Raw genomic sequence first — 27,814 nt, forward strand, 5'->3', positions numbered from 1 at the left:
CTCAATTCGTTCCACTTGTATTTAAATCAATTCGCGTTACAAGAAAGTGCATGTGTCGATCAACTGAGGTGAAGCCTGCACTCCTTTCTGTACTTTTTAACCTTCGGTGTGAGAAGCCAACACAAACAAGGCACATACATTTGCTCAGTGACAACAGGTCTGAGTGGGTCCGTTGTTTGGTTCATGCGGATTGAATGACAATTTTGTTTTAATCCTTTTTTCCTGAGAATATTTTTGTGACTATTTCAAGCAACAATTTAGGATACTTGTCAACTAAAGAGACAGTTTGTGTGCTTTCCGAGTGGACAATGAAAGGTTAATGTGCTGGTGTTGTGTGGGCCTGCCTGTTAACACGACTAACTGGCTCATTACCTATAAGTGTTTAAAGATACTTTTTAACGTGGGAAGAAAATTTGTAAGCTCAATTAAGTCTTCCTCATGGCTGGTCAGTTGTAATGACACATTCATATTCATCTGGGCCTTTTGTTTGGGTTTCCGATCCCGCACATAGTTTTAATTGGTCAACTACTAAGTCTATTCTGTATACCTGTGAGACCTGGCATCAGAGCAGGAGTTGATTTGAACACCAGGGACACTTACAGTAAACGTGCGTGTGTGCGTCCTTGCATGCGTGCTGCACTGGAGCCCACAAGTGATTGATTGCACAGCGATGTTAGCGTATTAATTGATCCACAATCATCACCTCCCACTGGTACCAACCCAATCGTTGATTTATATTTTTTTGCATTCTATATACAGGGTATCCCAAAAATCAATACGCTTCCTCTTTTCTGTTTCGTTTTGGGTATCATTCGGACAGATGTAAGGCCATCAGCATTTGACAGCTTAGGCTTTGCCGTTTTTGTAAGCATATCATTCTTTGGCTCGCCAATTGACCTTGGAGCAGCGTTGGAAAATTGTTACCTGGCAAGACGTTTTCTGTCACGTGTTCTGTGTCCACACAGGGAAAGGCCTGCTACTGTCACCCCTGATGAAAACACTGAACTCTTAGAGCAGGTGTTAGCTCAAACCAGTAAAAGTCTATCTGGGGGCTGTACTGGAACTGGGCATCAACAAAAGCTCGATTCAGCAGCTGCTTCAGAGAGATTTAAAACTTTAGCGTTCCGGTTGTTCAAATGCTTCAAGCCGAAGATTATTATGCTTAAAAATTGCAAAGCTGAAGAAAGTCAGTAAAAAAAGAGGTCCCAAAAATATAATTTTGTCTTTTTTTCTGGCATTTATCAAATACAAATAATTTTGGTAATCCTTATTGACCTAAAAGGAAAAGTTTAGTCTGATTTCATGTCAGTGAGAAAATAAAGCATGTCTTTTTATATTGTGTTTGTAATCATCTGCTTTCTACTGTAACTACAATATAACGTGGAGGGCTGTCACGATCGAATCTTTTTGGAATCGATTATCCTATAGATATTTTGTCGAGTAATTACCCCCCCCTCCCCAACACACACACAAAAAAAAATATCCTAACATGCATTTAATTCTCATTTTTAAGGCCTGGGCCTCTATCTTTAAACTGCATATGCTGGTACTGAGTGTATGGTATAAACTGTACAGAATTTGAGACAACAAAATCAACCTTTGCTAAATGGTTAGCAATCTCAATTAGCATTAGCACACGAGCGATTACCATTTTAGATGAATTAAAAAAAAAAACCTCATACATCATGTAAATCAATGCTGCAATGCTTTTCCACTTGCCCAACAGTGCGTCCGTGCTGTCAACATGGACAGTAGCCAAATGGTTGCATGTGGCGCAGATATACTTTTATTAATACTTTGTATTGCCTCCCACGGGGCAGACATTTTTGTGGTTGACTTAGCCAAGTTAGCCGATTATTTTTCACAGCCCTAATAAAGTGGCAACTACATTTTTGAAACTTGAAGCAATTTTTGATTCATTGGTTTCATTGCTTGCTTTGTTATTGCGGTGGTACTAGTGGGAATAAGTTATATGTTCTCTGTTGATGTTTGATGATCTTTCAAATTCCTTTTTCTTTTCCACTTGAGAGAAAACCTCAGACTCATGAACATCTTGAACAATTGGCTGATTTCATTTTTTATTTATTTTTTATTCTTTTATTTTTTTCTCTCTGTCTGTATGTTCGCTCTTTGTTGCAGATTTTATTCATGAACAAAATTGACCTTTTCCAAGACAAGATTCTGCACTCGGGGCGACACCTGCGCCATTACCTCCCTCAGTTTAAAGGTTCGTCTAAGAGTTATACCTTTTACTTACCATTATAACACCGAAGTGAAAACTCTGTCGATCACCCAACGGACAATTTACACCAGAATGTATTGAAATAAATGTCTCCTTCAAAGAATGCCCATAAATCTCTTTAATTGAGTAAATAAATGCCCGTGGCCACTGTATGAGGTATTCATATTGATTTGGATATAGGATTCATTTATTTCTGCACTTGTGTAACCGTTAAGATTATAAAACGTACTTCGTATTTGTAAATTACCTGCACAGTTAAAGGTTTTATGGCAACAACAGTGGAACGGATGAATTCATTTTGCATTATTTCCCATGGCAAGCGTTTGTTTGAAATACAAACAAATTGAATGTCGACCATAGAGGTTGCTGCAGTGACCCATAATCTACTGGTCACCTAAAGCAATACACATATACACCCCCCCCAAAACACCGATAAAACAACTTCAAACCGTACAGAAACGGAAGTGACAAAATTGGGCAGTGACAAAACGGGAGTGGACAAAGATTTTCTAATCCCTGAAACGACAACATAGTTTTGTCTGGACTGACACTGATTCCAAGTGTTATGACGACGTATCGCCATTCTCAGCCATGTAGGATCATCAGTGTTCTCAGAAGGAAGTTGCCACTGAGATTAAAATGTCACAGAGTGCAGGTTGCAGCAAATACAAAGCGAGTCACAGAAATGCATAAAATTGGATGTCTTTGGAAATAATGAAATCGATAACTCGTGAATTATGCCATTTAGCTTCTTTTTAAAGAACAGCAAAGTTGTGTAATAGGTACTGAAGCACTGAACTGTTGGACAGATTACATAAATTAAGTTCACTTGTAAATATTATAGTACATTTTAGGTTCATCCTGAAATTTCACCAAGCCCAATATCCCTAACTTTTTGTGAGTTGTGTAAATATTCTTACATTGGTTCAGGTGCGGGCAGCACAGCGGTCGTAGTGATTAGCACATCTGCCTCACAGTTATGAGGTTCTGGGTTTATTCCAATTTCAGCTCGGTCCTTCCTCTGTGGAGGTTTCATGTTTTCCCTGTGCTTGTGTGACGTTCAAAAAACGTGCACGTTAGTTTCACCGTCGACTCCAACTTCTCCATACATGTGACAGTGGGTATGAATGGTTGTACTGTACAGTATGTCTGTATTTGCCCTGCGATTGACTGGTAACAAGTCCAGGGTGGACCTGGTCTCTCGCCCGGTCAACTAGGACAGGCTTCAGCTCCCGAAAGAGGAGGAAAAAAATGGATGGATGGTGGCTCAGTGCGTTAATCTTACAGCACCTGATATGCGGACTCATCTGGACCCAGCGAAACACAAATGTTTTTAACGTCACAATGTCGTCTTCCAGGAGCAGACTGTGACGTGGATTCGGCCGCCCGCTTCATCGCCGCCACCTTTGTCTCGCTCGACGCCTCTCCCAGTAAACTCATCTATCACCACTTCACCACAGCCACCGACACCTCCAATATCCAGGTGGTCTTTCAGGTGGTCATGGACACCATTATAAAAGAGAACCTGGAGGCCGTGTCGCTCCTATAACTGCCAGAAAATGTCTGGAGTCCCTTCGAACAAAGACCTAAACGGACCTATACCAGGAGATATTTTCCCGCTCATCCATCATCGTGGCGTCTCGATCGACTTCCTGAGCGTCACACCCACCTAACTCTGATCACTATACAGTCGAAGCTGCAGCGTGTACTAATTCAAATCCTCACCTCACTATGTCATTCTTTATAACAATTAGTTAGTGCCAAAGATTGAAAATGTTATAAGGTGTATCTTAGGAAAGTTAGTGTTTAATTACCTGTATTTAACCTTCCAGGCTCGCACTAAACACAGTGCCTTTTAAATGTGAAGCGGTTAGGCATTACCTACACTGCAGTGACCGTTTGCAATGTTCATCTCTTTGTTTCATTTTTATGTCTGACTGGGAGTGAAAGGAACTGGATGCCTTATGTTGGTGATTTATGTTTTTGTGTTCTTAATGTTCGCAGTACCTCCTGCAACTGCAATACACAGTAATAAAAATGTGTGGCTGAAATTTTGCATCTTTTTCCTGTCTTCCTTGATTCAAGTTGGATAGTCAGAGACTCGTAGCTCACACAGAGGGTTTCAAATATGTTCATTTTTAATAGATGAAAAGTAATTGACAGGAATGAACTTTCTCACATGCGCCAAACAAACTTTGCAGTGAATTCATTCTAATGGAATATTCGCTCAATGAAACATAATTGCACCTTTAAATAAGGAAAGAAAGAAACCCAAAACATTCAGGGCTCTGTAATGGGCGACAACGAGCCTCCTTTACAAGATGAGCGCGCTGTGGACTCATGCGGACAGGCAGTCCAGCGAGTCCACGGTGAGGAAGACGTCCGCCTTGCACTGGAAGGTGCCGGTACCGTCCCGCAGCAACTCGCAGCTCTTCAGGTTCGGGGAGATGTTCTTCACGCAAATAGCCTTCAGTCCGAATAAGTAATGCATTAATAACAGGAGGGGGGGGGGGAGAAACCATCATTTTAACTTCTGTCATTATTTCCACCACTTTAAAATACGTGCAGGGTGCCGCAGAAATAATGGTTTCATTTCTAGCAACATGTCAAGATCGAAATCTAGTTTCAAATGCGTTCCTTGTTTTAAAAATCAATATTACTGAATATTAAGGGCAGTTTTACTTTTACGCACGCTGGGAAAGCGCTGTGTGCCAAATGCGTGCTTTTACGCACGGAGATCATACTTATAAGTTACTGGATGTTTTGATAAACATATCGTTGTTGTTGTTGTTGTTGTTGTTTTACATGACTAGCAATTTCAAATTTAAAGAATGAATGTGAGAGTATGACCACCTCGGTGACACTCACCATACTTTTGAGCAAGGAGACCTGCCTGGTCGTTTCCGGAACAACGTTGACGCCGATCGTCTCCCCGCTGTCCATTGACGTTTCTTGGGACTCGGACCTGCGCACATAAGGCGACCTCCTGATTCCAGAGAGCAAACCCGAGGCGCGCCCCACTGAGTAGTAAGCGGGCCCGGTGGACTGCTTGTACCAGGCTCGGACGGGGTGACACGAGATGAGCAGGGACACTGCAAAGCACACCAAAGCAAACCGGAGGGACCTCTCCATGTCTGGGACGCACTTGTGCCGTTACGCGCAGCTTCCTCTCCTGCAAGTCGCGTTGCGTTTGGCTGCCTGGTCGGAGAACGTCCTGCCGCTTTTATAGGCGGCGTGCGTGCGTGCCAGACGTCTCGTGACCTGGGACGTTCGTCAAATCAAATTGGTGGCTGGGCAGACGATCGTCCGTGTCTTGATGCGTGAGAAAGGAGAGGAGGGCTGGGTGGGGGTTTCCAATTGACCTGTCTCTGATGGGTTGGAAGGTGCGCGTGTGTGAAATACATCAAATGCGTGACGCTTGTGGGGCTGAAAGTAACGTCCATTTGCACCAGTGGTCCCATTTCTTAAGGCGGTGACGTAGGTGAGCCACCTCAAAGAACTCCGCAGTCACTCATCTATACCGCTTAGTCGTCCCGACTTTAATATTTAAGATCGTCAAACAAATAGAAATATCAGACAAAGATAACACAAGTAAACATAAAATGCAGTTTTTAAATTGTGATTTTATTTTTATTTTTTTTGGGGGGGGGCAGGCACACACTGTTCAATGTTACCTGGCTCTGTGTGGAAAACGTAATGGCCCCCTAAACCTAATAACTGGTGTGGCCACCCTCAGCAGCAACAGCGTAAATCAAGCGTTCTCTATAACTGCCAATGAGTCTTTTACTGTACATTTCCGTGGAGATATTTTGGCCCACTCGTCCTCACAGATATTATTTCAATTCAGCAACAATGGAGGGTTTTCCAGCACGAACTGCCTTTTTAAGGTCATGCCACTGGATGTCAATCAGATTCATGTCCATACTTTGACGAGGCCACTTCAAAACCTTCTTTTTTTTTTTTTTTTCAAGGCCTTCAGAAGTTGACTTGCTGCTGTGATTGTCCTACTGCAGAATCTAAGTTCGCTTCAGCATGAAGTCACAAACTGGTGGCCGAACGTTCTCCTTCAGGCAAGCCTTTATGTACCTTTTGGTCAGCAGTGTTTTTTGGAACTCTATTTTTTTGGAACTCTGCCATGGATGCCATTTTTGCCCAGTCTCTTCCTTATTGTTGAGTCATGAACACTGAAGAGGCAAGGGAGGCCTGCAGTTTTTTAGATGTTGTCCTGGGTTTCTTTGTGACCTGAATGAGTCGTCGCTGTGCCTCTTGGGGTAAAATAATTCATTTATTCATCTGCCGTTCCAGTGCTTATCCTCACTAGGGTCGCGGGCGTGCTGGAGCCTATCCCAGCAATCTTCAACCTGAACTGGTTGTGCCCAGCCAATCGCAGGGCACATATAAACAAACAACCATTCACGCACACATTCACACCTACGGGCAATATAGAGTCTTCAATTAACCTACCCTGTATGTTTTTGAGATGTGGGAGGAAACCGGAGTGCCCGGAGAAAACCCACGCAGGCACGGGGAGAACATGCAAACTCCACACAGGCGGGGCCGGGATTTAAACCCCGGTCCTCAGAACTGTGAGGCAGATGTGCTAACCAGTTGTCACCGTGCTGGCGTAAAAGAACACATTTGCCACAAATTATTCTTGTGACCGAAGTTTATCTTCAATAACACCATGGATGGAGAATATCTTGCGTCTTCGAATCTGCTGCATCATGGTTATTTCTCTTTGGTTCATGTTCTCACTGGTTTCCCTGTCTATAAGACCCCAAGATCTGAATCAATAAAGAGCTCAACTGTAGTTCACTATCTTTCTCTAGTTTTTTTTTTTTTTTTACATTGAGTTGTCATCCATGGGGGTTGAAAAAAGTAACAAGACGAACCAGTATAAAGTTATCACAAAATTAAATACTCAAAAACCTATTTAAGTACTGTTTGTTACTTCCCAGTAGAGGGAGGGGGGGGGACGACGTAATAACAGTATGGCATCTTCACAATAAAATGTGTCATCACAGTAAAACAGAAAAATGTTCCGTGCCCATCATGTCTGTATCCTGGAACAGTAAGTCAGTGGAGACAAGGTCCAAAACCCTAGGGGTCAGGCGATCCATGTCACCCATGTCAGATCATTGTCACAGAAGTAAAACGCAGAAATGTGCAAGTGGGAAATGCAAAAAGCTGTTGCACTGCGTCAGTGCCTAACTAAGCAAAATAGTGGTTGTATAGCTTTATGACTTTCCAATCAGTGAATATCGATTTTGAAAGGACCTCGTCAATAAAAACAAGGAAGTGATTCACTGACCCACAATATCAACGGTCTGTGAATTAGTCTTGCTTCAAAATTGATTGGGCTCAGAGGAAAAAAACTAATTTAGCAATACAAAGCCATTCGCAGATGGATTTACTGATCCCACGGGGTCATGCATCATCAGCTCCGCCCTCTTCTGGGAGAAGAATAGCGAGGGATGCACTCCTTCAATGAAAGAATAAAACACTTAAATGTCATGTATTCCATTTTGCCTGTCCATAAGAGGATCTGGATGATAAGAATACTGTGCAATTATGGAAACTGATTAGAGACCCCATCCAGTAATACAATCAAGCATGATGCCATACCATTATATGATTTAAGGGGAAGTAAAATGTTTATTTTTGACCATTAAAAGCAGCATACAAAAATATAAATCAACATGATTTAACATGAGTGCAGACTTAATATGTCAATTAGGATAGGGTAAGGTACCATTAGAGTCCATTGTAAAGTGGTCTGCAATGTGGCTCCAGCTTGTCTTCCAGGACATAGTCTGCTCCACACACCCAGGGGTCCCCCGTGTCCCACTGCCATTTCTGGAGAGTCTGCCTCAGGCTCTCCAGCACGCCACTGTATGACGGGTCTGACGCCAGGTTCTTTGTTTCCAGAGGGTCTCTTCTGCATTGGCCATGTAGTTGAATAGAAACAACTGTCATCAACAACTTTAGAAATATATTCTTTAGAAATAAGAACCGACAAAAAGTAAGTCAGCGTGCTTCAATTTGGAAGCCAAGAAGATATTTAAATAAGACATTCAAATATTCCGACTATAAACATTGGAATGAGTCAGAAAATGGTTTTCTTTTATTTTAATATGGCTGAGTTATATTAATATACTATACTCACAATATTGCAACTGTGCTGACATTTTGACATCAGGCCTAATATAACCTTTAATCCAATGACAATTGTCAATTGTCAGTGCTTCTAAACTATATTGTTGAATTCTGAACACAGCCACATTTCTAGTTAGGAGAGTATGGCACACGTAAGCAAGCACATTATCTCTGTTGTTTATTTTTACTTCTCTCGAAAAGATTTACATTTTTTTCAAATGAGTTGTGAATGTGTGTCACATTAAACGTGAACAAAGTTGGGAAAATATTTATTATATATGGCTTTTGTTTAATGGTGTTCTCTTAAGAACCGTAGGCGTTACAAGGCTGTCACCACAAAGTAAACAGCATAGTTTGTTCAAAAACGTTGGGTTAACTTGAGTTTGAAATACAAATTTAAAACAATTCACTGCAATGAATTGAATCATTTATAATCTCAGTTGTTGTTCAATTAACTTTTATAATGTGTGAATACTTATTTTTTTTAGAAATTGTTTTTTTATTACCACTCCAATATACTGTATGTTGCCACTGGAGCAAGATTGTATTACTTTACTTGCTTAAACCAAGTAATGACTTGACTCGATTAGCTTGAAATTGAGTGGCGACTCGATTTGACTTGTTTTTTTTTTTTCCCACAGTGGCTTGAGACTTGGTTATGTCTTGAGACTTGCTTGTGATTTACTCCCACATCTTGCTGTTTTATTATGCCAAGACTGCAGGGGAAAAATAGGTCATTAATATTGTAGCGCTGCTATAGGATTTTTGCATAGTACTGTGTACATATTACATACTATACAGTAGTATATTTAGTATATGGGAGCTCCTTGGTGGAGGTCACCACCAGCGAAAAAAAGAATGAATTGGGTGGGTCTTGGCGGCCGACTGGTTAGAACTTCGTCCTCACAGTTCAAATCCGGCCTCGCCTGTGTGGAGTTTAGATGTTCTCCCCGTGCCTGTGTGGGTTTTCTCTGGGAATGCCGGTTTCCCCCCACATCCCCAAAACATGCGTGGTAGGTTGATTGAGGACTCTAAATTGCTCGTCGGTGCGAATGGTTGTTTGTTTATATGTGCCCTGCGATTGGGTGGTGACCAGTTCTGGGTGTACCCCGCCTCTCGCCCAGTGTCAGCTGGGATAGGCTTTTTCCAGCACACCTGCGGCCCTGGTCAAGCTAAGCAGTACAGAAGATGGATGGATGGGTGGCTATTACCCACTATTGCAAACAGAGGAGATGCTGGTGCGAAAATTTCATGCAGTTTTACTGAGAATGGTTCAGAGTTATGAAGGTTAAGGGCTGATTATTTTCATAAAATTCTTTATTTTTTTCTTTCTTCAAACTGACCCCCAAATGTCAAAATGTCTACCCCCAGTGCTTTTACTACCAAATCCTGAATAATTACTGGGAATGTAGGCCCGTCACGAAACGTCAATTGTGGTTGGTCTTGTTCTATTGATTGGATGTTTTTGTTTTCCCTTTCTTAGCTCCAAACCATGTGCTGAGTGCAGCGTGTTGGTGACGGAAGCAGACCTGGTATCGTACAGCTCCCAGCGCTCCCTGTAGTAATACTGCTGCAGGCTTTTGAACCAGTGTGTGGGCTCACTCAGCCTGGTGCGGTTCAGCAGGTCCTGGAAGGTGGCCGAAACATACAGGTCCTGGTCGACAAGGAAGGGCATGCGGTAGTGGAGGTTGTGGAGGAGGCGGTACGCCCCCTGGTGGACACCACGGATTGGGTAGTACATGGTGACCTGGGTGTGAACAGACAAAAAGGGCCAAAGTACTCACTCACACTCTGCACTTTAAGTAGAACTAGTGATTCATATTTTTAAACAAAGGTGCTGGTAAACGCTCGTGTGAACGTTTCCGCACTCACAGACCTCGTGCAGCGATTGGCTGGCATAGACTGTGTGCCAGCTGCCGGGCTCAGTCACCAGGACAGGAAGCAAAGAGCGGCCAGTGAGGTGTACTGGGACAGCGGCGTTGCCAGGGAGGCTGTATGAAGGGTAGGGGACAGAAAACCAGTCCAGGATGGTGGGAGTGATGTCTGCCAAAAGAGGATAGATCACAGATCACATGACAATTACCATCTTTGCGAAATTAAAGTCAAGATACTGTACTTTTCACTACTAGTGGTTGTGTTTTCAGTGCGAGTAATAAAATTCTATTTTCCACTTCACATGGTTGGAATGTGATAAACTGAAGAAAGGTTCAAGCAGTATAACCACTGTATATACAGTCTATGTACTGTACATCAAATGGCATCCCTCCAACCATTTTCGACACAGCTAATCCTCATAAGGTCACAGGTGCGCTGGAGCCTATCACAGCTGACTTTGGGCAAGAGGCGGGGACAGGGTACACCCTGGACTGGTCACCAGTCAATCAGAGGGCACATATACTGGAGACAAACAATCACTCACATTCACACCAAAGGACAATTTCGAGTCTTCACCTAACATGCACGATTTTGGAATGTAGGAAAAAATGTGGAGTACCTGAAAAAAAAAAAAAAACACGAGGAGAAAAGGAATCTAACCCTCAACCTCAGAACTGTGAGGCATGTCGATAAATGTATGTAATTATGCCAAATAGGCATACATACATGTGTTTTCTTTTTCTTTTTTTAGGATATGCAGGTAAATCAAATCAGGTCTATGTACTACTGATTTATGCGCAGCGGACCTTGTTTTTCAGCGCAGCTTCTGATTTACAGCATGAAGTAAAGTCTCCCTCTGGTGGCCAAGTTGAATCAAAGCAACAGGCTTCCACCTGTTTTTTTTTCTTGAGAATATATGTATCATCTCTTACCTAATAAGCTGACATAGGCCTGGCTGGTGTCTCCCCATCGCTCCCTGTGCTCTGGAGAGGACACCAGCATAGGTTCCGCTGTGCCGGAGTGATAAAGGTTGGTTCTGCCATTGGGGAAGGGGATGCCGTTATCGGAGCTGTAGATGATCAGAGTGTCATTCTCATAACCGGCGTCTCTGAGCTCCTGAAGAACTAATCCAATACCTGCACAGGAAATGGACTCCATTAAAAGCATTGTTTCTCATGAATGAATGCTTGTTTGCGGTGCGCGTGCGTGGCGCACATACTGCACCTTGGTCCAGTCGGCTAACTGTAGTATACAATGCGGCTAAGTCAGCTCGTGCTGCAGGTGTGTCCGGTACAAAAGGCGGAACCTGAATTACACAAAATGTCGACGGAAACCAGGTTAGGACCGCAAGGGCAATAGACTGAATGTATTTGCTCGTATATTTGCATCAGTACAATCCAAACTCATCGGACGATTCCTTATCCAGCTACAATATGTGCAGATGGTCCTCCGTTCCTATGGCGATGAACCAACACGAAATTGGACAAAAGTTGGAACATGCTGTTACACCTAACTCTTGTATTTACCGAGCGGGGCCTTCTTCTTTGGGTTTTTGCAGTATACAGATACTCCCCTACTTATGAACATTCACCTCACCGAAATTTCAGACACGCGAACACTTCATTGTTGGTCGAAACCTTTTTTTTTCTTTTTTTATATATACATCTGCAAGTGCCAATTAGAGTTGCGTGCCTTCAATGTAGTACCACCTTGTACCACAACATGTTGGCAGCACTGTGGTCTACTGGAAGACATTTAGCATAATTAAGAGGGAAAGAAGAGGGCAGAGACGTCCGCCAACTATTAAGTTCCAGCAATAGTCGTCATTCCCACAGAGCAGAAACAATATACGCTCCGTTTGCTTGTGTTGCTTCTCCATCTGCGTTAAAGTAGTGGTTGTGTGAAGGTTTAGAATTACCGTAACATCTAATTTACGACATGGCGTTTCAAATTATTCACTATATGCAATACTGTACCACGTTTTGACATTTGAATATTTGTTGTTCCCACAGAGCATAGAGAATAAAGGCCAGCGAGTATTGTCATATTTGCTCTGTTTATATCTGTTGCTGTTGTGTGTGTGTTAAAGTAGCAGCTGAAGGTTTCTAATTATCGTAACATCACATCACGTAACATGATCATTTCCGTTAGCCTATAGCGTTTCACATTTGATGTTAGCCCTGAGCTTCCAGACGAAATTAGATGGATTGGTTGAACATTCCGGATTCAGGGCACAGTTTTCCAGTCAACTTCAAATAACAAACAGCCTGCATGCTTCCTCTTATTTGGAGAACTGTGCGAGCAAGAGAGTGAGAACAAACACTATGGAAATTAAACTCTGTCTTTTAATATGCTTAAGTGTAAGTTTAAATGTGTTTAAGTGTGTAGGAGGGGTAAAACAAAAATAAATGTACATGATCTCTCTATATCGCAGATTTTCACCTATTGAGTAGTGGATCTGGAACGCATCCCCCGTGATAACCGGGGGTTTCACTGTAGTTCATTGCGCTGCGTTCGTAACCTCGAAACCACCATGTCAGAACCGTCATTAGCAGGGGACCCCTTGTATATGGAGTGTTGCCATTAACTAAATGATGAGATATTTTTGGGTGAATTCACACAATGCACATTCAAATTGATGAAAGAAAATAGTTTGGACCCATTTGACACCGAAAACATTCAACGTCCCGGTAATTGTGTTTAATGACTGACCTTAACTTGCTCTGGCGTGTAATATAGTGGCGTCCAATCAGGAATTCTGCCCATTCCCATGTCACCATTTCCAAACTTCTCACAGAAAGCTCCATACTGGGGCTGGGAGTGCCCACAGCGGTGGGTGTCATGGAAGGCAACATACAGAAAAAAAGGCCTCTCTTCATCTTTCAAATTGTTGACTTCTGCTTTTTGGTTTCTCACAAAAGCTTCGTCTTTATGGGTCTGGAAAAACTTTCGGACGAGAAGTTTGATGCGGGTGATGTTCCTCCCCACCTGGAGGACAGAGTTGTTTTCCTCCGTGTACGCAAAGTCAAAAGGGTAGACTGACCCAGGACCAACATGCTTTTTTCCAATGATACCTGAGAGTGAAAATGACAGAAATAAGGATGAACACATGCTTGCAAGATTTCAATGTTTAGGGGGGAAGATAAACTTTATTACTAACCTGTGTGTATGTTAGCTTGACTGAGGAGCAGCGGCAGACTTTGGATGCCATCGAAAGAGTTAAAATGATGGACCCCTTGGTGAAGGCCGTACATGCCATTCTGGTGCTAAGAAGGCAGGAAACAGTTGTTATTAGAATTCTACATATTTGGGCAAAATAAGGACCTAATATTTTGTGTTTGTGCCCCCTTTGCTGCTAACATGCTCTTCTGGGAATACGGTGGTACGTTTTGGAGTTTCATTTGTTTTGTGACCAAGCTTGTAACGCAGTTTATTCATACAGCAAATCAATTTTCCCCACTGAAATTAATTGAAATGCCATGACTCCATACCCCCCTGTGCCCCCAAACAAACAAAAAAAAGTTGTGTTTTTTTCCAATAATGTTTTGGTTACGTGTTTTAAGAGGTTGGAATTCACAACGTGTTTAAGAGTGTGCAAGCGGTCGACTCTTTTCCTATAGTCCTGGTGCTGTACGGTTACTTTCCACTGTAAATGCAGTTTCCAGTTGACTATCATTAAAGCTAAAAAAATTAATTAAAAAAATAAATAAAAGAGGGGTGTGTAAAATGTGTTGTAATTGTTTAACTTTGGGGTATTTTGAGGAAAACGTCACAGACTTTATTAAAACACCTGGAAGCTGTTTAAACTGTTTAAAACAGTGGGGTGGAAACGCATTATATAAATCATGCAGGAGTTGAGACCAACTACCAGATTGATGAAATGCTTCCTAAAAAAAAAAAACCTCCGAAAGACTTTCCATCCATATGGTGCATGTGTGTGTGTGTGTGTGTGTGTGTGTTACCTGTGGCAGGCCACTGAGGATGGTGGAGCGGCTGGGGGAACAGCTGCTGACTGAGGTGAAAGCGTTGTTGAACACGACGCTGTGCTGGGCCAGAGAACGCAGGTGAGGGGTGCGGACCACAGAGTTGTTGTACACCTCAGTCTCAAACCCGGCATCATCAGCTACCAGAAGGGAAAAACACAAGCGGACTCTAAGACGTACTGCGTTTACATCTACAGCGGCTGAAAAAAGTATTTAACACGTCACTATCTTTCTCACTAAATATAAGTTCAAAGTTGCTATTGACCTGAAAAGTTTACCAGATGTTGGGAACAACTCAAGTAATCCATACATACAAAGAAAGTAGAACAAATAAGCTCGGAAATAAAGTTGTGTGTAAAAATGTGAACTGACGCAGGGAAAAAGTATTGAACATATGAAGAAAGGGAGGTGCAAAAAGGCATAGAAAGCCAAGACAACGCCTAAAATCTATTCATAATCAAACAGCAATCCAGCCCCTTGTCAGTGCAAAGGAATATCAGCTGGTTCAGTCCTAATTAATGGCCTACAAAAATGTCTCATTGCCAAGGTGTGAGTCAAGACACATCTCATGATGGGGAAGAGCAGAGAGCTGTCTCAAGACCATCGCAAACTAATTGTTAAGAAATTGCGAATAAAAGTGTTATAAAAGGCAACCGTTGGTCTCACGTTGTGTAATTTGTGGCAGGATTACTAAAGAAGTTATACAATTAGGTCATGTACACCTTACAGTGTAGTGTGCAAATTGATTCTAATCTTTGTTGAGCTAAACAAAAGAAAACAAACAAAACAAAACAGTTCGTGTTCAACACTAAAAGCAATACTATTTATGTATCGTGATCCTTTTATAATCCTAATTACTGTATTTCACAACCATAGACGTCGTGGATCTTATGCAGTGGTAGGTAGTAACAAGTCCAATTGTTTGTCACTCTACTTAAGTCGATTTTTAAGGTATCTGTACTTCACTTGCGTATTTATTTTTCTGATGGCTTTTTACTTTTGCTCTCTACAATTGAAAAGATACCAGTACTTTCTACTCCTTATTTAGTCAAAATAGGCGTGTCACTTCTTTCCATCACTGCAGATGACATCATGATGTAAAAAAAGATGTAGAGAAGTAAAGTCAACTGCGTTGGAGATCTTGATCAACTGAGATCCTGGGGACTGAAAAAACAGGGAAAGCAGCGATATGGAGAAACATCAACCAGAGAGCATTTAAAAATGATGATGCAACAAAGAGACGCAAGATATTCCCCACCCAGTTCAAGTTAGTCAGTTCAAGCAATGGGAACACATTGTTTTGAAAGCATAAAAGCCTCAGCCTATAGGTAGCCTTCGGTTGAAAACACGTTTTTTCTTGTCCCAAGTTATCAAAATCGGAATTGCAGCTATACAATGACAATAAACTTTCATTTTAACTTCCTACTTTTGACATAAAGTACATTTCAGAGTCTGTACTATATTTTGACTTCAGGAGTCGATCACTTCTTTTTCAACAGAGGTTAGTCTTGTGTCACGTGTGAGCTTTTGGCGCGTCTCCCTCCTGCAAACGCAGATGTCCCGATTAGACTGATTTATTCCATCAATTCCTCACAGGCAGCAACATTCCATGTGAAACAATATTTACTGATGTCACCGGAAACACTGTAGCTCGGACTATGCTACGTTCATCGCTGGTGCTGATGCTGAGACGCGAGCAACTTTGTCGTGAATTGTACTCTCAGACAAATCTTAGGGAGACCTTTTTATCCCATTTGTATTTCTTTTCTGCATCGGGCACCACGAGTTTAAATCGTAACCACTCACCGATAATCAGAAGAACGTTTCTTCTCTTGGACTCCCCGAGGCGACAACAAAGAAGCAGAAGCCAAAGAAATGACTTCAACAGCATGGTCATGTAAATAATGACCGGATTAGTGATTGGAAAACTTTATATAGTTGACATGAATGCGAGGCACATGGACGTGCTAATACAACCACAGGAGTCAAGTTTTGTTTCGTCTTCCGCAAACAAATCCGCCCACGTTGTCACGTGACCGTGGCCACGTGACGTTTGACAACAGGAAGCTTTGTTTGAGAACTTCTCTTTTAGAGCGCACAGCGGCAGATCAGGACCGGGGGGAAATCTCAGTCGTAACAAGGAGCCCAAGTATTGGTAATATATTTGAAAATGTGTCCTACATGAATGTTTCGTTTGGGGTTATGACGATTGGAGTCTAATCGCCACTTCTAAATAACCCGTGTAGCACAAGTGTTTATATGCTTTCATAATAAATATGTATGCGCACGCACGGTGGTAACACTTGAGTGACGTAGGCTTGACTGTTAAAGTCGGTCAACGAAGCTGTCATATGATTCTTGTGTGCTCATACTCTATAAACGCCGTTTTATTGTTCATTACATATCATTACAATGAGTCACTGGCAAGTCCCAAACTGACCTTCCTTGTATTATCAGTGTCTCACCTAATTGATTTGCTTTGTGCTTCAGGTTCAGTGTGGCGAAATCAGGGGCAAAGTGAGAAGAACAGAATGAATGCTCATTCTGTTGCCAAAGAGGTCCCAATTAAGCAAGTTAGAGGAAGAAAGCTCCAGTTCAATACCAACATGAGAGACACATAATCAAAAGGAGGAATTCATCTTGCAGTGTAAGTGGATTTGATATTGATATTATTGTATTTGCAGAACAAGGCGCCTGTGTGGAGTTTGCATGTTCTCCCCGTGCCTGTGTGGGTTTCAAGTTTCCTCCCACATCCCAAAAACATGCATTAATTGGAGACTCTAAATAGGTGTGAATGTGAGTGCGAATTGTTGTTTGTTCATATGTGCCCTGCGATTGGCTGGCGACTAGTTCAGGGTCTACCCCGCCTCTCGCCCGAAGATACCTGGGATAGGCTCCAGCACGCCCGCGACCCTAGTGAGGAGAAGCGGTACAGAAAATGGATGGATGGATGGGTGGATGGATGGAGATTTCCATCCATTTGTGATTTCTGCAAACGTTCACCTCTTCAGGTTGTCCTCCTACAAACTCACGCACACTCAACCTTTTCCGCACCATGGACCAACCACTGCTGCAAAGAGATTCGGGCCCAGGCTGCTGCTCCTGTAGAATGCTCAAGGCTTGGCTGCCCATACTCTCCTGGCTACCCAAATACACGCTTAAATGGCTTCAGATGGATCTTCTTGCTGGCCTCACCGTCGGGCTGACAACCGTCCCGCAAGCCTTGGCCTATGCAGAAGTAGCAGGCCTTCCTGTGCAGGTGAGTCTATCCAGTAATGAATTTTTTTGAACTGGAATTTAGACCATAATTCTTTTTTTACCATTGGAAACAATGTACAAAATGTACAAACAATGTTTAAAGTTACATTTTAGCATTCATATATCATACAAGTGTAAAAAGAAGTTAACCATGGAATGATGAATCAAAATAAATAAGTAAAATACAATACAACTATTCACTCTATCAAGAAGTGTGACCAAGGCATAGTGTTTAATGAAGTGAAAAGTTAGCATGCGGAAGATGTGCTAACTTCACGCATCCTGGCAAACATAAAGAGGCAAACTTTTAAACACTAAACCCAAGTGACTTAACAGTGTGCTCTCACGGAGCAGAGGCAAAACATCACCGCATTGAATTGAGTTGAGTTCCCATAATGCTTTTAGCTCGCTACATTGCCAGGACCATCAGTCTGAGGAATGATCTCAATGTTTGGGATGGGCTGTTGTACGCCATTCAAGCACAGCGCACCTGCTTGTGTAGTGTATGGATGGTGACCTCAAGTGGATGAGGGAAAAACCTGCACCGCTCTAAAATACCACTATTGAATCGCATATTTGAAACGTATGAATTCATATGATAATATAATAAATAATTGGTCACTACTTTGCAGATTTAATTTATTACAGGGGTTTTATCAAATGCAACCCCCGCGATGAACAAGGGTTTCCTGCATTATCTTTGTATTTCTAACACAAGACACCAAAATACTGTGCATGCCGAAATCACATGTAATGTATTTACATTCTGTTGTGTTTGTGTAGAAAGTCGCATTGATCTACGGCAGCATCCAAGTCATCAATCTGTTTGACTGAAGTGACTTTTCTCTCTCAGTGTTATGAGATAAACTGATCAATTGTGGCAAAGTTGCAGCCAATTTCAATAGGGTCACTTCTGCACATACAGTATGGGCTCTACTCTGCCTTCATGGGAGGCTTCATCTACACCTTCCTCGGGACATCCAAGGACGTGACGCTTGGTCCCACAGCCATCATGTCCTTACTTTGCTTCTCGCTGGTGGGGGGCGAGCCCCGCAGAGCTGTGCTGCTCAGCCTTCTCTGTGGACTCATCCAGGCTGCACTGGCATTACTGAGATTAGGTGAGGGAAGGGCACCATTCGAGTCATGTGAAAATAGTGTGATTTCATTTCGTAACACTTCCTCACAAAAACAAGGGTTGTCACATTATCTGTAAGGCTTTGCATTCGTGTGAGCATGACATAGCATTGTGGTGTTTGGTTTCGAAACTTTAAGCCGTTGTTTAAAAGACAACCCTGCTTGTTAACATCCCATCTTCCTCTTCGCACACTCTGCAGGTCAAAATGTAGTTTTGATTCAAAGCTCTGTAAATCATCCATTGCAGGCTTCCTCTTGGACTTCATCTCATTCCCTGTGATAAAAGGCTTCACTTGTGCCGCAGCAATAACAATTGGCTTTGGTCAGGTGAAGGTGAGGTAATCATTTTTATAAATTATTTATTTATTTATTTATTTATTTTGCACAATTTCCAACTCATGTTCACAATAGAAAAAGAAGGAAAAAAAGAATGTTTATCAAATTTAGAGCTTATGGGAGATGATAGAAATACAGAGAATAATGGTCTTCATCAAAAATAGAATGTTTACAATATACAATATAGCAGTATAGTTGTACTCTTTCTAAATATAGGGTCCACTTGCCATCTTTTCTATAAAGGACCTTCCCTCAATTGTGGTATAGAAGTTTTTCCATTGTCCATATTTGTAATATATAACGGCCAGCCGCTGTTTCTTGTTAGGAACTTTGTACCAGTGTCTAGTGAAATCTTTGAGAGGTACAGTATTTGAATCAAACAACGATCCTCCTTCTGCACCACTGATCCAATGAATCCCAAGTACAGACTAACACGTCATTGTTATTTATATATTTTTTTATACAAGCACGTTAGTCAGAACTGAATGAAGATATTTCCAAAATGAACGAAATTTTACACAGCTCCTGAAAATATGTGGATGATGCACATTTAAGGAACAACAGGGCAGAGGTGTTGATAAGCTTCACTTTGGGTTTTAGGCGTAGTGAAAAAACAAAACTTTTCCAGTCAAGCACCCTCCATTGCTTTATACATTTTGGAAGTCTTTATGAATAATGTTAGTTATAGTAGTTAATACATCTTCCGCAAAGGTCTGACTGAGGTTTTTTGTTCGAATCCGGAGATTGCATGTTCTCCCTTCGCTTGTGTGGGTTTTCTCCGGGGACTCCAGTTTCCTCTCGGATTCCAAAAACATGCATTTTACTGTAGGTTCATTGAAGACTCTCAATTGTCCTTAGGTGTGAATGTGAGACTGAATGGTTGTTTGTCTAAATGTGGCCTGCGATTGGTTGGTAAAGCTGGGATAGGCTCCAGCTCACCTGCGATCCTAATGAGGATAAGTGGTATAGAGAAAATGATGGATGGAAGGATTACAGTATTTTATTTCATATTAATCATGTGAACAGATGCATTTAACATTTTGTTGTCCTTGGGGCATTTTTTAATATTTTAAATTTTGTTTCTAGAATATCCTGGGACTCCAAGATATTCCCCATGAGTTCTTCCCACAGGTTTACTACACATTCTACAAGATCCCTGAGGCCCAAATAGGCGATGTGGTCCTTGGTCTGCTCTGTGTAGCGTTGCTGGTGATGTTGATGTCAATGAAGACAAGTCTGGGATCTGGTGATGACGCTCCCACGTTCTCCAGGGTCGCCAGAAGATTTGTGTGGGCTGTTGCTACCAGTCAGTACCAATGTGCAGATCTCCATTCATTTTGCCTTCCGTGTGTCTGCAAAAGAGTTTTTCCTTTAACGTCTTTGTGTTTTGATCAGTGCGTAACGCCCTCATAGTCGTGGCCGCATCTTTTTGCGCCTTTTCGTGGGAAGCTTACGGCCATCATGTGTTCACAATCACTGGGGAAACCTCCCAGGGGCTCCCACCCTTCAGGCCGCCGCCAACCTCGGACACCACCGCCAATGGCACTGTGGTAACGTTTGGAGAGATTGTAGAGGTAAGGAGTCCGGGTGAGGGTGTGACATCAGTTGCTAACATCTCACAGCTGATTTCTTAGTATTGCTCTCTGTACTGCGCACAGGACTTTGGGGGAGGTCTCGCTGTGATTCCTTTCATGGGACTGCTGGAGAGCATTGCGATTGCAAAAGCATTCGGTGAGTTTTCCAAGGGGATAAAGGTGGATAAATAGCCCCACAAGGTCTCTGTTTGTGTTCCAATTACTTAAATAATATCTAGGAGACCTGGATAAGGTTAAGGATCCTAGGGAACACCAACCACAGAGCAAAAGCATCATACACAGTGGCTGTTCCAAGAATACTTCTGAGCTTCTCTTTTATACATTTGTAAGTCCTGTCCCATTACCCTCACTAAACATGACTATGCTCTATGTACTACCACTGTGCCCCATCCCAGGAAAATTGTCCTGTCTGACTTTTCATCCTCTAATTTAAGCAAATAGAAACAATCCCCTCAACCACAAACATACTCAACAAACAGTTTAATCAATCATTGTCAGCAAGTGTGGAATATAGAGTACAATTTACATAAGAATGTACAGAAATTAATCTATGGTTGTATCATCAATCTCCATTTTATAATTGTCACTAAAGTGCTTTTCTACTTAGGACAAGGCAATTGGGCTGGTGTAAGACTGGGCAAACCATTTGACTTCTTGTTTGTCTTCAGCCAGGCAGAACAACTACAGAATAGATGCCAACCAGGAACTGTTGGCAATTGGTGTGACCAACATCATGGGCTCCTTTGTCTCAGCCTACCCTGTCACTGGCAGCTTTGGAAGGTGGTGTGTGTGTGTGTGTGTGAGAGAGAGAGAGAGAGAGAGAAAGATCAGTGTACTGTCTTTACAGACTCATGTTTTGTCGCCATGTTTAGGACTGCAGTAAATTCTCAGACTGGGGTTTGTACTCCAGCTGGAGGGATTGTCACTAGTGAGTCAACACATTTTTGCATTGATGTATTTTTTTTTTTTACTTTATTAAATCAGTTTTGTAACAGTGCATTGTCTTTATATCGCTACTATATCTGCAGTATGTAATGTGTAGTCCTCACAAAGCAATCTCTTATTGGTTGTCAGTGGAAAAGTTACATATTTGAACCCTATGACCTCAGCTACCTCATCATCGTGTTTCAGAAAGCCTTTGAATAATTATTGTATATTATATGTATAAAAGATGAATAAACCTAACCTGCCAGATGGCTGACAAGGAAAATGTAAACAAATTTGTTTTGAACAAAGTGAGAATTCTATTTTTGGAAAATCAGTTGAGAATTGAAATCACTGTCAAAAGTGTCACAACACGCTAAAGCGCATGTCCAGATCACTTTACCACAACTAAAATGCTATGCTTCCCTCTAGTAATAGTGTTCCCTCACTATATTGCGGTTCACCTATTGCGGATTCCGTGCATTGCGGACTTTATTTTCATATTCACATTGCGCATAATTCACCATATTGTGGCATTTTGAGTGTATGCTGTAATATGTGTGTGCTAAAATGAATGCATCCTAGCCTAAAACATTAAAACTGTAAAAAGAAAAAGGGGGAACAAAGAAAAATTAATTAAAACACGTATTACAAAGAATTAAATGTACATAATGTACAGTACTACTGTGCATTACTGTATGTTTAAGAGTTCAATAGATGTCTAAGAGGTGTTTGATGCATCCTGTCACTACAGTGGCCAGCTACTTATAGGAATCTCATTAGTCATGCATCAGAGGGTTAAGAGTATGGCAGAGGTTAATAGGATCGTGGGAGAGATTAATTAAGAGTCTGGAGATGTTCATACAGCTTTAAAATTTGTATAAATGGGGAAAAAAACATGGGCACTACCTCGCGGATTTCACCTATCGCGGGCGTGGTACGGAACATAACGCTCGTTATGAACGAGGGATTACTGTATTGATTATTGTAATAGTGAATACTGTAGAGAGCCAGTTTGACGGAATCCTACATTGAAGATAGTTTTGAAGCTATCCTTAGCCTTCCTTTCTTTTAAATGTCACTCCCATTTAATATGAAAATATAATAAAACCGTGTTACTTTGGCATGAAAAAATACGCTTTTTTTTTTTTTTGCAGGTGTGATAGTGTTGCTCTCTTTGGCGTTCCTCATGCCGGCCTTCTACTACATCCCGAAAGCTTCTCTAGCTGCTGTTATCATCTGTGCGGTCGCTCCTATGGTTGACTATCAAGTGGTGGCTAAGATGTGGCAGATACACAGTATGTTTCTGGACTTGTACTGGTGTGCAAGTGTACTTTCACAGTTTCACCTCACTCCGTTGTTCCTGTGTCATTCCCAGAGCTTGACCTCCTTCCCTTTACTGTGACATTCCTGATGAGTTTCTGGGAGGTGCAGTATGGAATCATAGGAGGTGTTGCTCTATCTGGAGCCTTACTGATGTACACCATGGCTAGACCTCAGATAAAGGTATTTCAGTGCTCTTTATTGCTGATGGGTAACACCAGTAACCTGGAAAATAAATTGTGGGCTTGTGGGATTTTGCCTTTAGTGCTTCAATAACTTGTCACTGCGACAGTAGCTCTTCTGTACACTGACCTACACCTTTGGGAACTTTTTGCCACTGGAAAAGATACAATAACGCTGGAGTTCATAAATTAGCCCCTAAGTGGAAACCAGAGGTCTTGAATAGGCCAACTTTTCAGATGCCTTTCTTTAGTAGTTGTGACTTTGGGTTTGTCTCATCAGGCATCGCCAGGGCGCAGCTTTTCATTGCATTGGGATTTACATTTGTCTTCTTGTGCAGCTTCGGACAGCTTTTCTGGTCATAAGAATAGTCAAAACGCGGGAGAAAAATCATGTGCATTGTAACTCCTCCCATGTGACACAACTTAACCAATCAAATAGTTTTGTGGGTGCCATGTGTGAGGCAGGCAAGCAGTCAGAGGAAGCAAATTCAGTATAAAGAGATAATGTTGGTTGAACCTGTTTAGTTGCTAATGTAATTTCATATTATTTACTTGTGAGTTACTTTGAGAGACAGAAAGTGACTTTTATGTTATCCTTTTTTATGAGGCATACTGTATGTGGACATCTTAGTATGAATTGGGCAACTAATATAATTTGGATCCTAATATAATCGGAACACAGTATTGTGGTTAATATTGCGTTTGTAGAGCAAGAATTAAACAGAAGAATTCATAAACCTCTAGCAAACTCAGGGCGTGGCCATTTTAGGCAATATCACCCTCTGCTGGCGACCAAAATTAACATTACACCTACCCCCCGTGATGGTTACGTACATCACGCGACCAAACCCGGAAAACAGGTTTGCAGACTCTCAGAAGCTAACGCCATGACCTAATGCTAATCTTGAGGCAGCTTCCACTAACCTTTTTGTCTTTTGGCTTGATAGAGGAGAGGAACCCTTTCTCGCTCTGGACAGAGAGAGAATAACAAATAGGGAGAGGGATCACAAGACAAAATACACAAGAACTGTTACTGATGACGATAACATTGGTATAGTGATAAGAAATAGTTATGGAGGTCAATTATCAACATTACTGGTGCTATTTACTACTCTACAGCAAGTACTTAGACCAGATGTAATGTTGGCTGAAAAATGGTGTGAGGCAAACAATTTGTTAACTACATAGTTCTGAACATTTCTCACAACATGCATCTGCGCATGTTACACTCGTCGTTTCTTCCATGTGCCTGTTGTGTGCAGATGTCTCATCAAGGTGTACTGCTAATTCAGTTGGCAAGTGGGCTCAGCTTTCCTGCTGCAGAACATCTGAGCCATATCATACACACTCAAGCGCTACAGGGTAAGGGTTCGATCTAAGGATAAAAACTGACAACATGAAACGGTAAAAGTGATGATCACAGTCGTTTTCTTTCTAACGTTCACCAGAGTCTCCTCCACATTCAGTAGTATTGGATTGCCATCATGTCAGTGTCATAGATTACACTGTGATTAATGAGCTGAGTGACCTGCTGAGGCAATTCAAACGCCAAGATGTGTGTCTGATCCTTTCCGGAGTGCAGGTATAGCTACAATTCATTTCATGTAATGAGTACAAGTTTAATTGTTTGTGTATCTATTTTTGTGTGCTCTCACTTAGACTCCTGCAATATTCTTTTTTTTTTTTTTGTCCCTCACCAAATCGCCCTGCATAGCCAGCCAGCTATCCAGAACGCATTCACATGGCTACTTATTAAATTTTTTTAAAAGAAACTCTCTCCTGTCCACAAATCCCTTCACTGGCTTCCCACTTCCTCGAGGATCCAGTGTAAAATGTGCTCAACCACTTAACAAGCCCTCTAAAGGCAGCACCGTCATTGTGTCACTGAACTAATTCGTCTGTAGCTGTCCCTCAGTTTAATGAACAGGCGAGATGTTTGCAGACAGGTGCTTCACTTTATATGCAGGTTGGTACCATCAGACATCGTGTATGCAGTCATAAACACGGTGAAAATTAAGTATTTGATGCAGTATGTGTCCTGTAAAGCAGTATGTGTCCTCTGTCTGCTACTGTATATACACTAAATACATTTTGCTTGCTATATCACACCAGAATGTACATTTGGGTAACGTTTATCTTTTCTTGTCTCTTTTTGCTTCCCCCCATCAGCCAAACGTCCTGGAGATTCTTTTAGCCGCAGATCTGGAGGGCCTCAGATATGCTGATGGCGTTGAGACGGCACTGCAAATGGGATCAGGCAACCTCAATTTATGATGAAGGAAGTTCCCAGCCACCGTCCGAGGAAGAGATGTTTGCTGATGCTCGCCAAACTATATGGGTGTCACAAATTTGTGCTAAAAAGGTGCTACACTACCGAGACAGACATCAATCCTTTTCTATCCCTTACTGTTCCATTGAAAACTTGGAAATCAGTGAGGATTCTATGTGACTGTGGTGACCTGAAACCAAATACCGTATCTAATTGCTTGTTTATAACCGTTTGTTTTAAGTTTTTTTGTGACATATTTTATGAACTCAAAATTTTAATTACCTCAGATATTGCACCACAATGTTTTTTTAGAAAACAAAACTTAAACCGTCCCAAAACGCTGGTAAATGCAACATATTAACAGTAGCACATACTACATGACCTCAATACTCTTAATATTGTGTGTTAAACATTTAAAAAATTCATCTATGTTACTATCCCAATCCATTTTTTCATACATGAACCATTCAAATACTTTTTAATGACATTTATTAGTATACCTATTGTGTATTATTCTGAATGAGCTGACTGTACCAGTAAAAAACATTTCCATTTTGATTAATCTTCTCTTTTCGGCTGTCAAATTGATGCAGCTCTTTTGTGAAGAATCATAGACTGGAAATACATGTTTGTTTTAGTCAAAAGAGTGACCTGATGTTTTTGACAGCACCTCTGTACTATGTCTTAAGTACATACTTATGTATTGTGTTAAGATTCTTCCGCGAAGAGGGTTTTGTAATTCAGGTATTAAAGGTCACCTACTGTACATGTGTATGATTAAAAATGTTTTTGTTTTTTTTTCAAATGTAGTTTACAACCCCAATTCCAATGAAGTTGGGACGTTGTGTTAAACATAAATAAAAACAGAAAAGAATGATTTGCAAATCATGTTCAACTTATATTTAATTGAATACACTACAAAGACACGATATTTAATGTTCAAACTGATAAACTTGATTGTTTTTAGCAAATAATCAATAACTAATTTTATGGCGGCAACACGTTCCAAAAAAGCTGGGACAGGGTCATGTTTACCACTGTTTTACATCACCTTTTGTTTGAACAACATTCAATAAACGTTTGGGAACTGAGGACACTAATTGTTGAAGCTTTGGAGGTGGAATTCTTTCCCATTCTTGCTTGATGTACAGCTTCAGCTGTTCAACAGTCCAGGGTCTCCGTTGTCGTATTTTACGCTTCATAATGCGCCACACATTTTCAATGGGAGACAGGTCTGGACTGCAGGCAGGCCAGTCTAGTACCCGCACTCTTTTACTACGAAGCCACGCTGTTGTAACACATGCAGAATGTGGTTTGGCATTGTCTTGCTGAAATAAGCAGCAATAACCATGAAAAAGATGTTGCTTGGATGGCAGCATATGTTTCTCCAAAACCTGTATGTACCTTTCAGCATTAATGGTTGCCCTCACAGATGTGTAAGTTACCCATGCCATTGGCATTAACACAGCCCCTTACCATCTCTGGAGAGGAGGGTCCATCGGGAGGTCGGATCTTCTATTCGGGATGTGCAGTGTGGTTTTCGCCCTGGTTGTGGAGCAATGGACCAGCTTAACACCGTCAGCAGAGTACTGAAGGGTACATGGGAGTTTGCGCAAACAGTCTACACGCCAAGTGACTTGGAGAAGGTGTACGACAGTCACTCATGGGGTCTTGTAGGTGTTGCTCCGGAAGTATGGCGAACTGTACTCTGACACGGGTTGTTTGGTCCCTGTACGACTGGTGTCAGAGTTTGGTGCACATTGCCAGTCGTAGGTCAATTTGTTTCCAATGAGGGTTGGACTCCTCCAAGGCTGCTTTTCTCACCGATTCTGTTCATAACCTGTATGGAAAGAATTTCTAGGCACACATACACTATATTGCCAAAATATATATATATTTATATATATATATATATAGACAGAGGGAGCTGCCTATGAATCCATATTATTAGCGGCAAACACAAAAAATTCTCATTGTCCCGATATGTACTTTTGGGGAGGTATGGTCGCCACTACTAATCATTATGAACAAGGAGCATTGTACTCCTTCCAGTAATGTGTCAAAAAAGACAGTAAATGATTGATTTATTCCAAGATGATATTCCATTCCAGTAAGTATTAATTGGGTCAACATTAACTGAAACTGAAAGTATGCTTCAAAGCAAACCTTTGATTCGAGGATGTTGTCACATTCACAAAAACACAAAGAACACATTATTAGTAAGTATTTTAATTTCTAAGGACATTTTGTATGAGTATGCTTGCTCAAACACTTTCACTTATCAGCGATGTTATCACAGACAAAGAAGGTCATTGCAAACCAACCACACATGAAAAGAAAAATCACTCCACACATGTATCACTTCAGTTTGGATATGAATATATATTTTTCATGCTTAACCAACCTTATTGAGCACATAATTGAAGGCATTTTCTGATAAAATTCTCTGGCTTTGCTTGTGCTAACGACCATGACTACCTGATTCTCATGGTTCTAAGTGTGTGTGTGTGTGTACATACACATAGGTACACACACAC

At 41.5% G+C, this 27,814-nt stretch overlaps 4 protein-coding genes across 9 annotated transcripts in view; 2 read left to right on the forward strand and 2 right to left on the reverse strand.

Moving 5' to 3' along the window:
• gnav1 (guanine nucleotide binding protein (G protein) alpha v1) overlaps window positions 1–4,298 on the forward strand; it is a 33,084-nt gene extending 28,786 nt beyond the window's left edge. The window contains exons 8-9 of one of the 2 annotated variants that reach the window (XM_061769891.1): window positions 2,140–2,227; window positions 3,601–4,298. In XM_061769891.1, the coding sequence (XP_061625875.1) occupies window positions 2,140–2,227; window positions 3,601–3,791 (279 nt within the window). In that variant the 3' untranslated portion in view covers window positions 3,792–4,298. The remainder of the gene's footprint in view (window positions 1–2,139; window positions 2,228–3,600) is intronic. The other variant, XM_061769892.1, reaches the window with a different exon arrangement.
• A 94-nt stretch (window positions 4,299–4,392) lies between these two features.
• Window positions 4,393–5,720, reverse strand: npb (neuropeptide B). The gene is made up of 2 exons (XM_061769900.1): window positions 5,111–5,720; window positions 4,393–4,709 (listed from the first exon to the last, which is right to left on the reverse strand). Exons 1-2 carry the CDS (start codon window positions 5,372–5,374, stop codon window positions 4,581–4,583), a joined length of 393 nt encoding a protein of 130 aa, XP_061625884.1. The 5' UTR covers window positions 5,375–5,720; the 3' UTR covers window positions 4,393–4,580.
• Window positions 5,721–5,845: 125 nt separating this feature from the next.
• sgsh (N-sulfoglucosamine sulfohydrolase (sulfamidase)) lies at window positions 5,846–16,202 on the reverse strand. Of its 2 annotated transcripts, XM_061769899.1 has the most exons (10): window positions 16,063–16,202; window positions 14,236–14,396; window positions 13,434–13,539; window positions 12,986–13,347; window positions 11,498–11,579; window positions 11,206–11,409; window positions 10,275–10,441; window positions 9,928–10,145; window positions 7,995–8,180; window positions 5,846–7,724 (listed from the first exon to the last, which is right to left on the reverse strand). In XM_061769899.1, the coding sequence occupies exons 1-9, from the start codon at window positions 16,151–16,153 to the stop codon at window positions 7,997–7,999; spliced, it is 1,575 nt and encodes a 524-aa protein (XP_061625883.1). In that variant the 5' UTR covers window positions 16,154–16,202; the 3' UTR covers window positions 5,846–7,724; window positions 7,995–7,996. The 2 variants fall into 2 exon arrangements, with proteins under 2 accessions (XP_061625883.1, XP_061625882.1); XM_061769898.1 differs by lacking the exon at window positions 5,846–7,724 and having other exon boundaries at window positions 7,878–8,180.
• Window positions 16,203–16,278: 76 nt separating this feature from the next.
• slc26a11 (solute carrier family 26 member 11) lies at window positions 16,279–26,377 on the forward strand. 4 transcript variants are annotated; one of them, XM_061769893.1, is made up of 15 exons: window positions 16,279–16,411; window positions 16,747–16,903; window positions 17,268–17,515; window positions 18,440–18,632; window positions 18,896–18,981; window positions 20,071–20,290; window positions 20,380–20,558; window positions 20,643–20,715; window positions 20,798–20,904; window positions 21,252–21,507; window positions 22,661–22,801; window positions 22,882–23,009; window positions 24,271–24,370; window positions 24,457–24,590; window positions 25,178–26,377. In XM_061769893.1, the coding sequence occupies exons 3-15, from the start codon at window positions 17,312–17,314 to the stop codon at window positions 25,280–25,282; spliced, it is 1,926 nt and encodes a 641-aa protein (XP_061625877.1). In that variant the 5' UTR covers window positions 16,279–16,411; window positions 16,747–16,903; window positions 17,268–17,311; the 3' UTR covers window positions 25,283–26,377. The 4 variants fall into 4 exon arrangements, with proteins under 4 accessions (XP_061625877.1, XP_061625879.1, XP_061625880.1 ...); XM_061769895.1 differs by lacking the exon at window positions 20,798–20,904 and having other exon boundaries at window positions 21,248–21,362; window positions 21,452–21,507; XM_061769896.1 differs by lacking the exon at window positions 20,798–20,904 and having other exon boundaries at window positions 21,248–21,359; window positions 21,452–21,507.
• Window positions 26,378–27,814: the final 1,437 nt, after the last annotated feature.

The sequence above is a fragment of the Phyllopteryx taeniolatus genome, chromosome 4 (genome assembly GCF_024500385.1).
Source record: "Phyllopteryx taeniolatus isolate TA_2022b chromosome 4, UOR_Ptae_1.2, whole genome shotgun sequence".
Classification (NCBI taxonomy): Eukaryota; Metazoa; Chordata; class Actinopteri; order Syngnathiformes; family Syngnathidae; genus Phyllopteryx; species Phyllopteryx taeniolatus.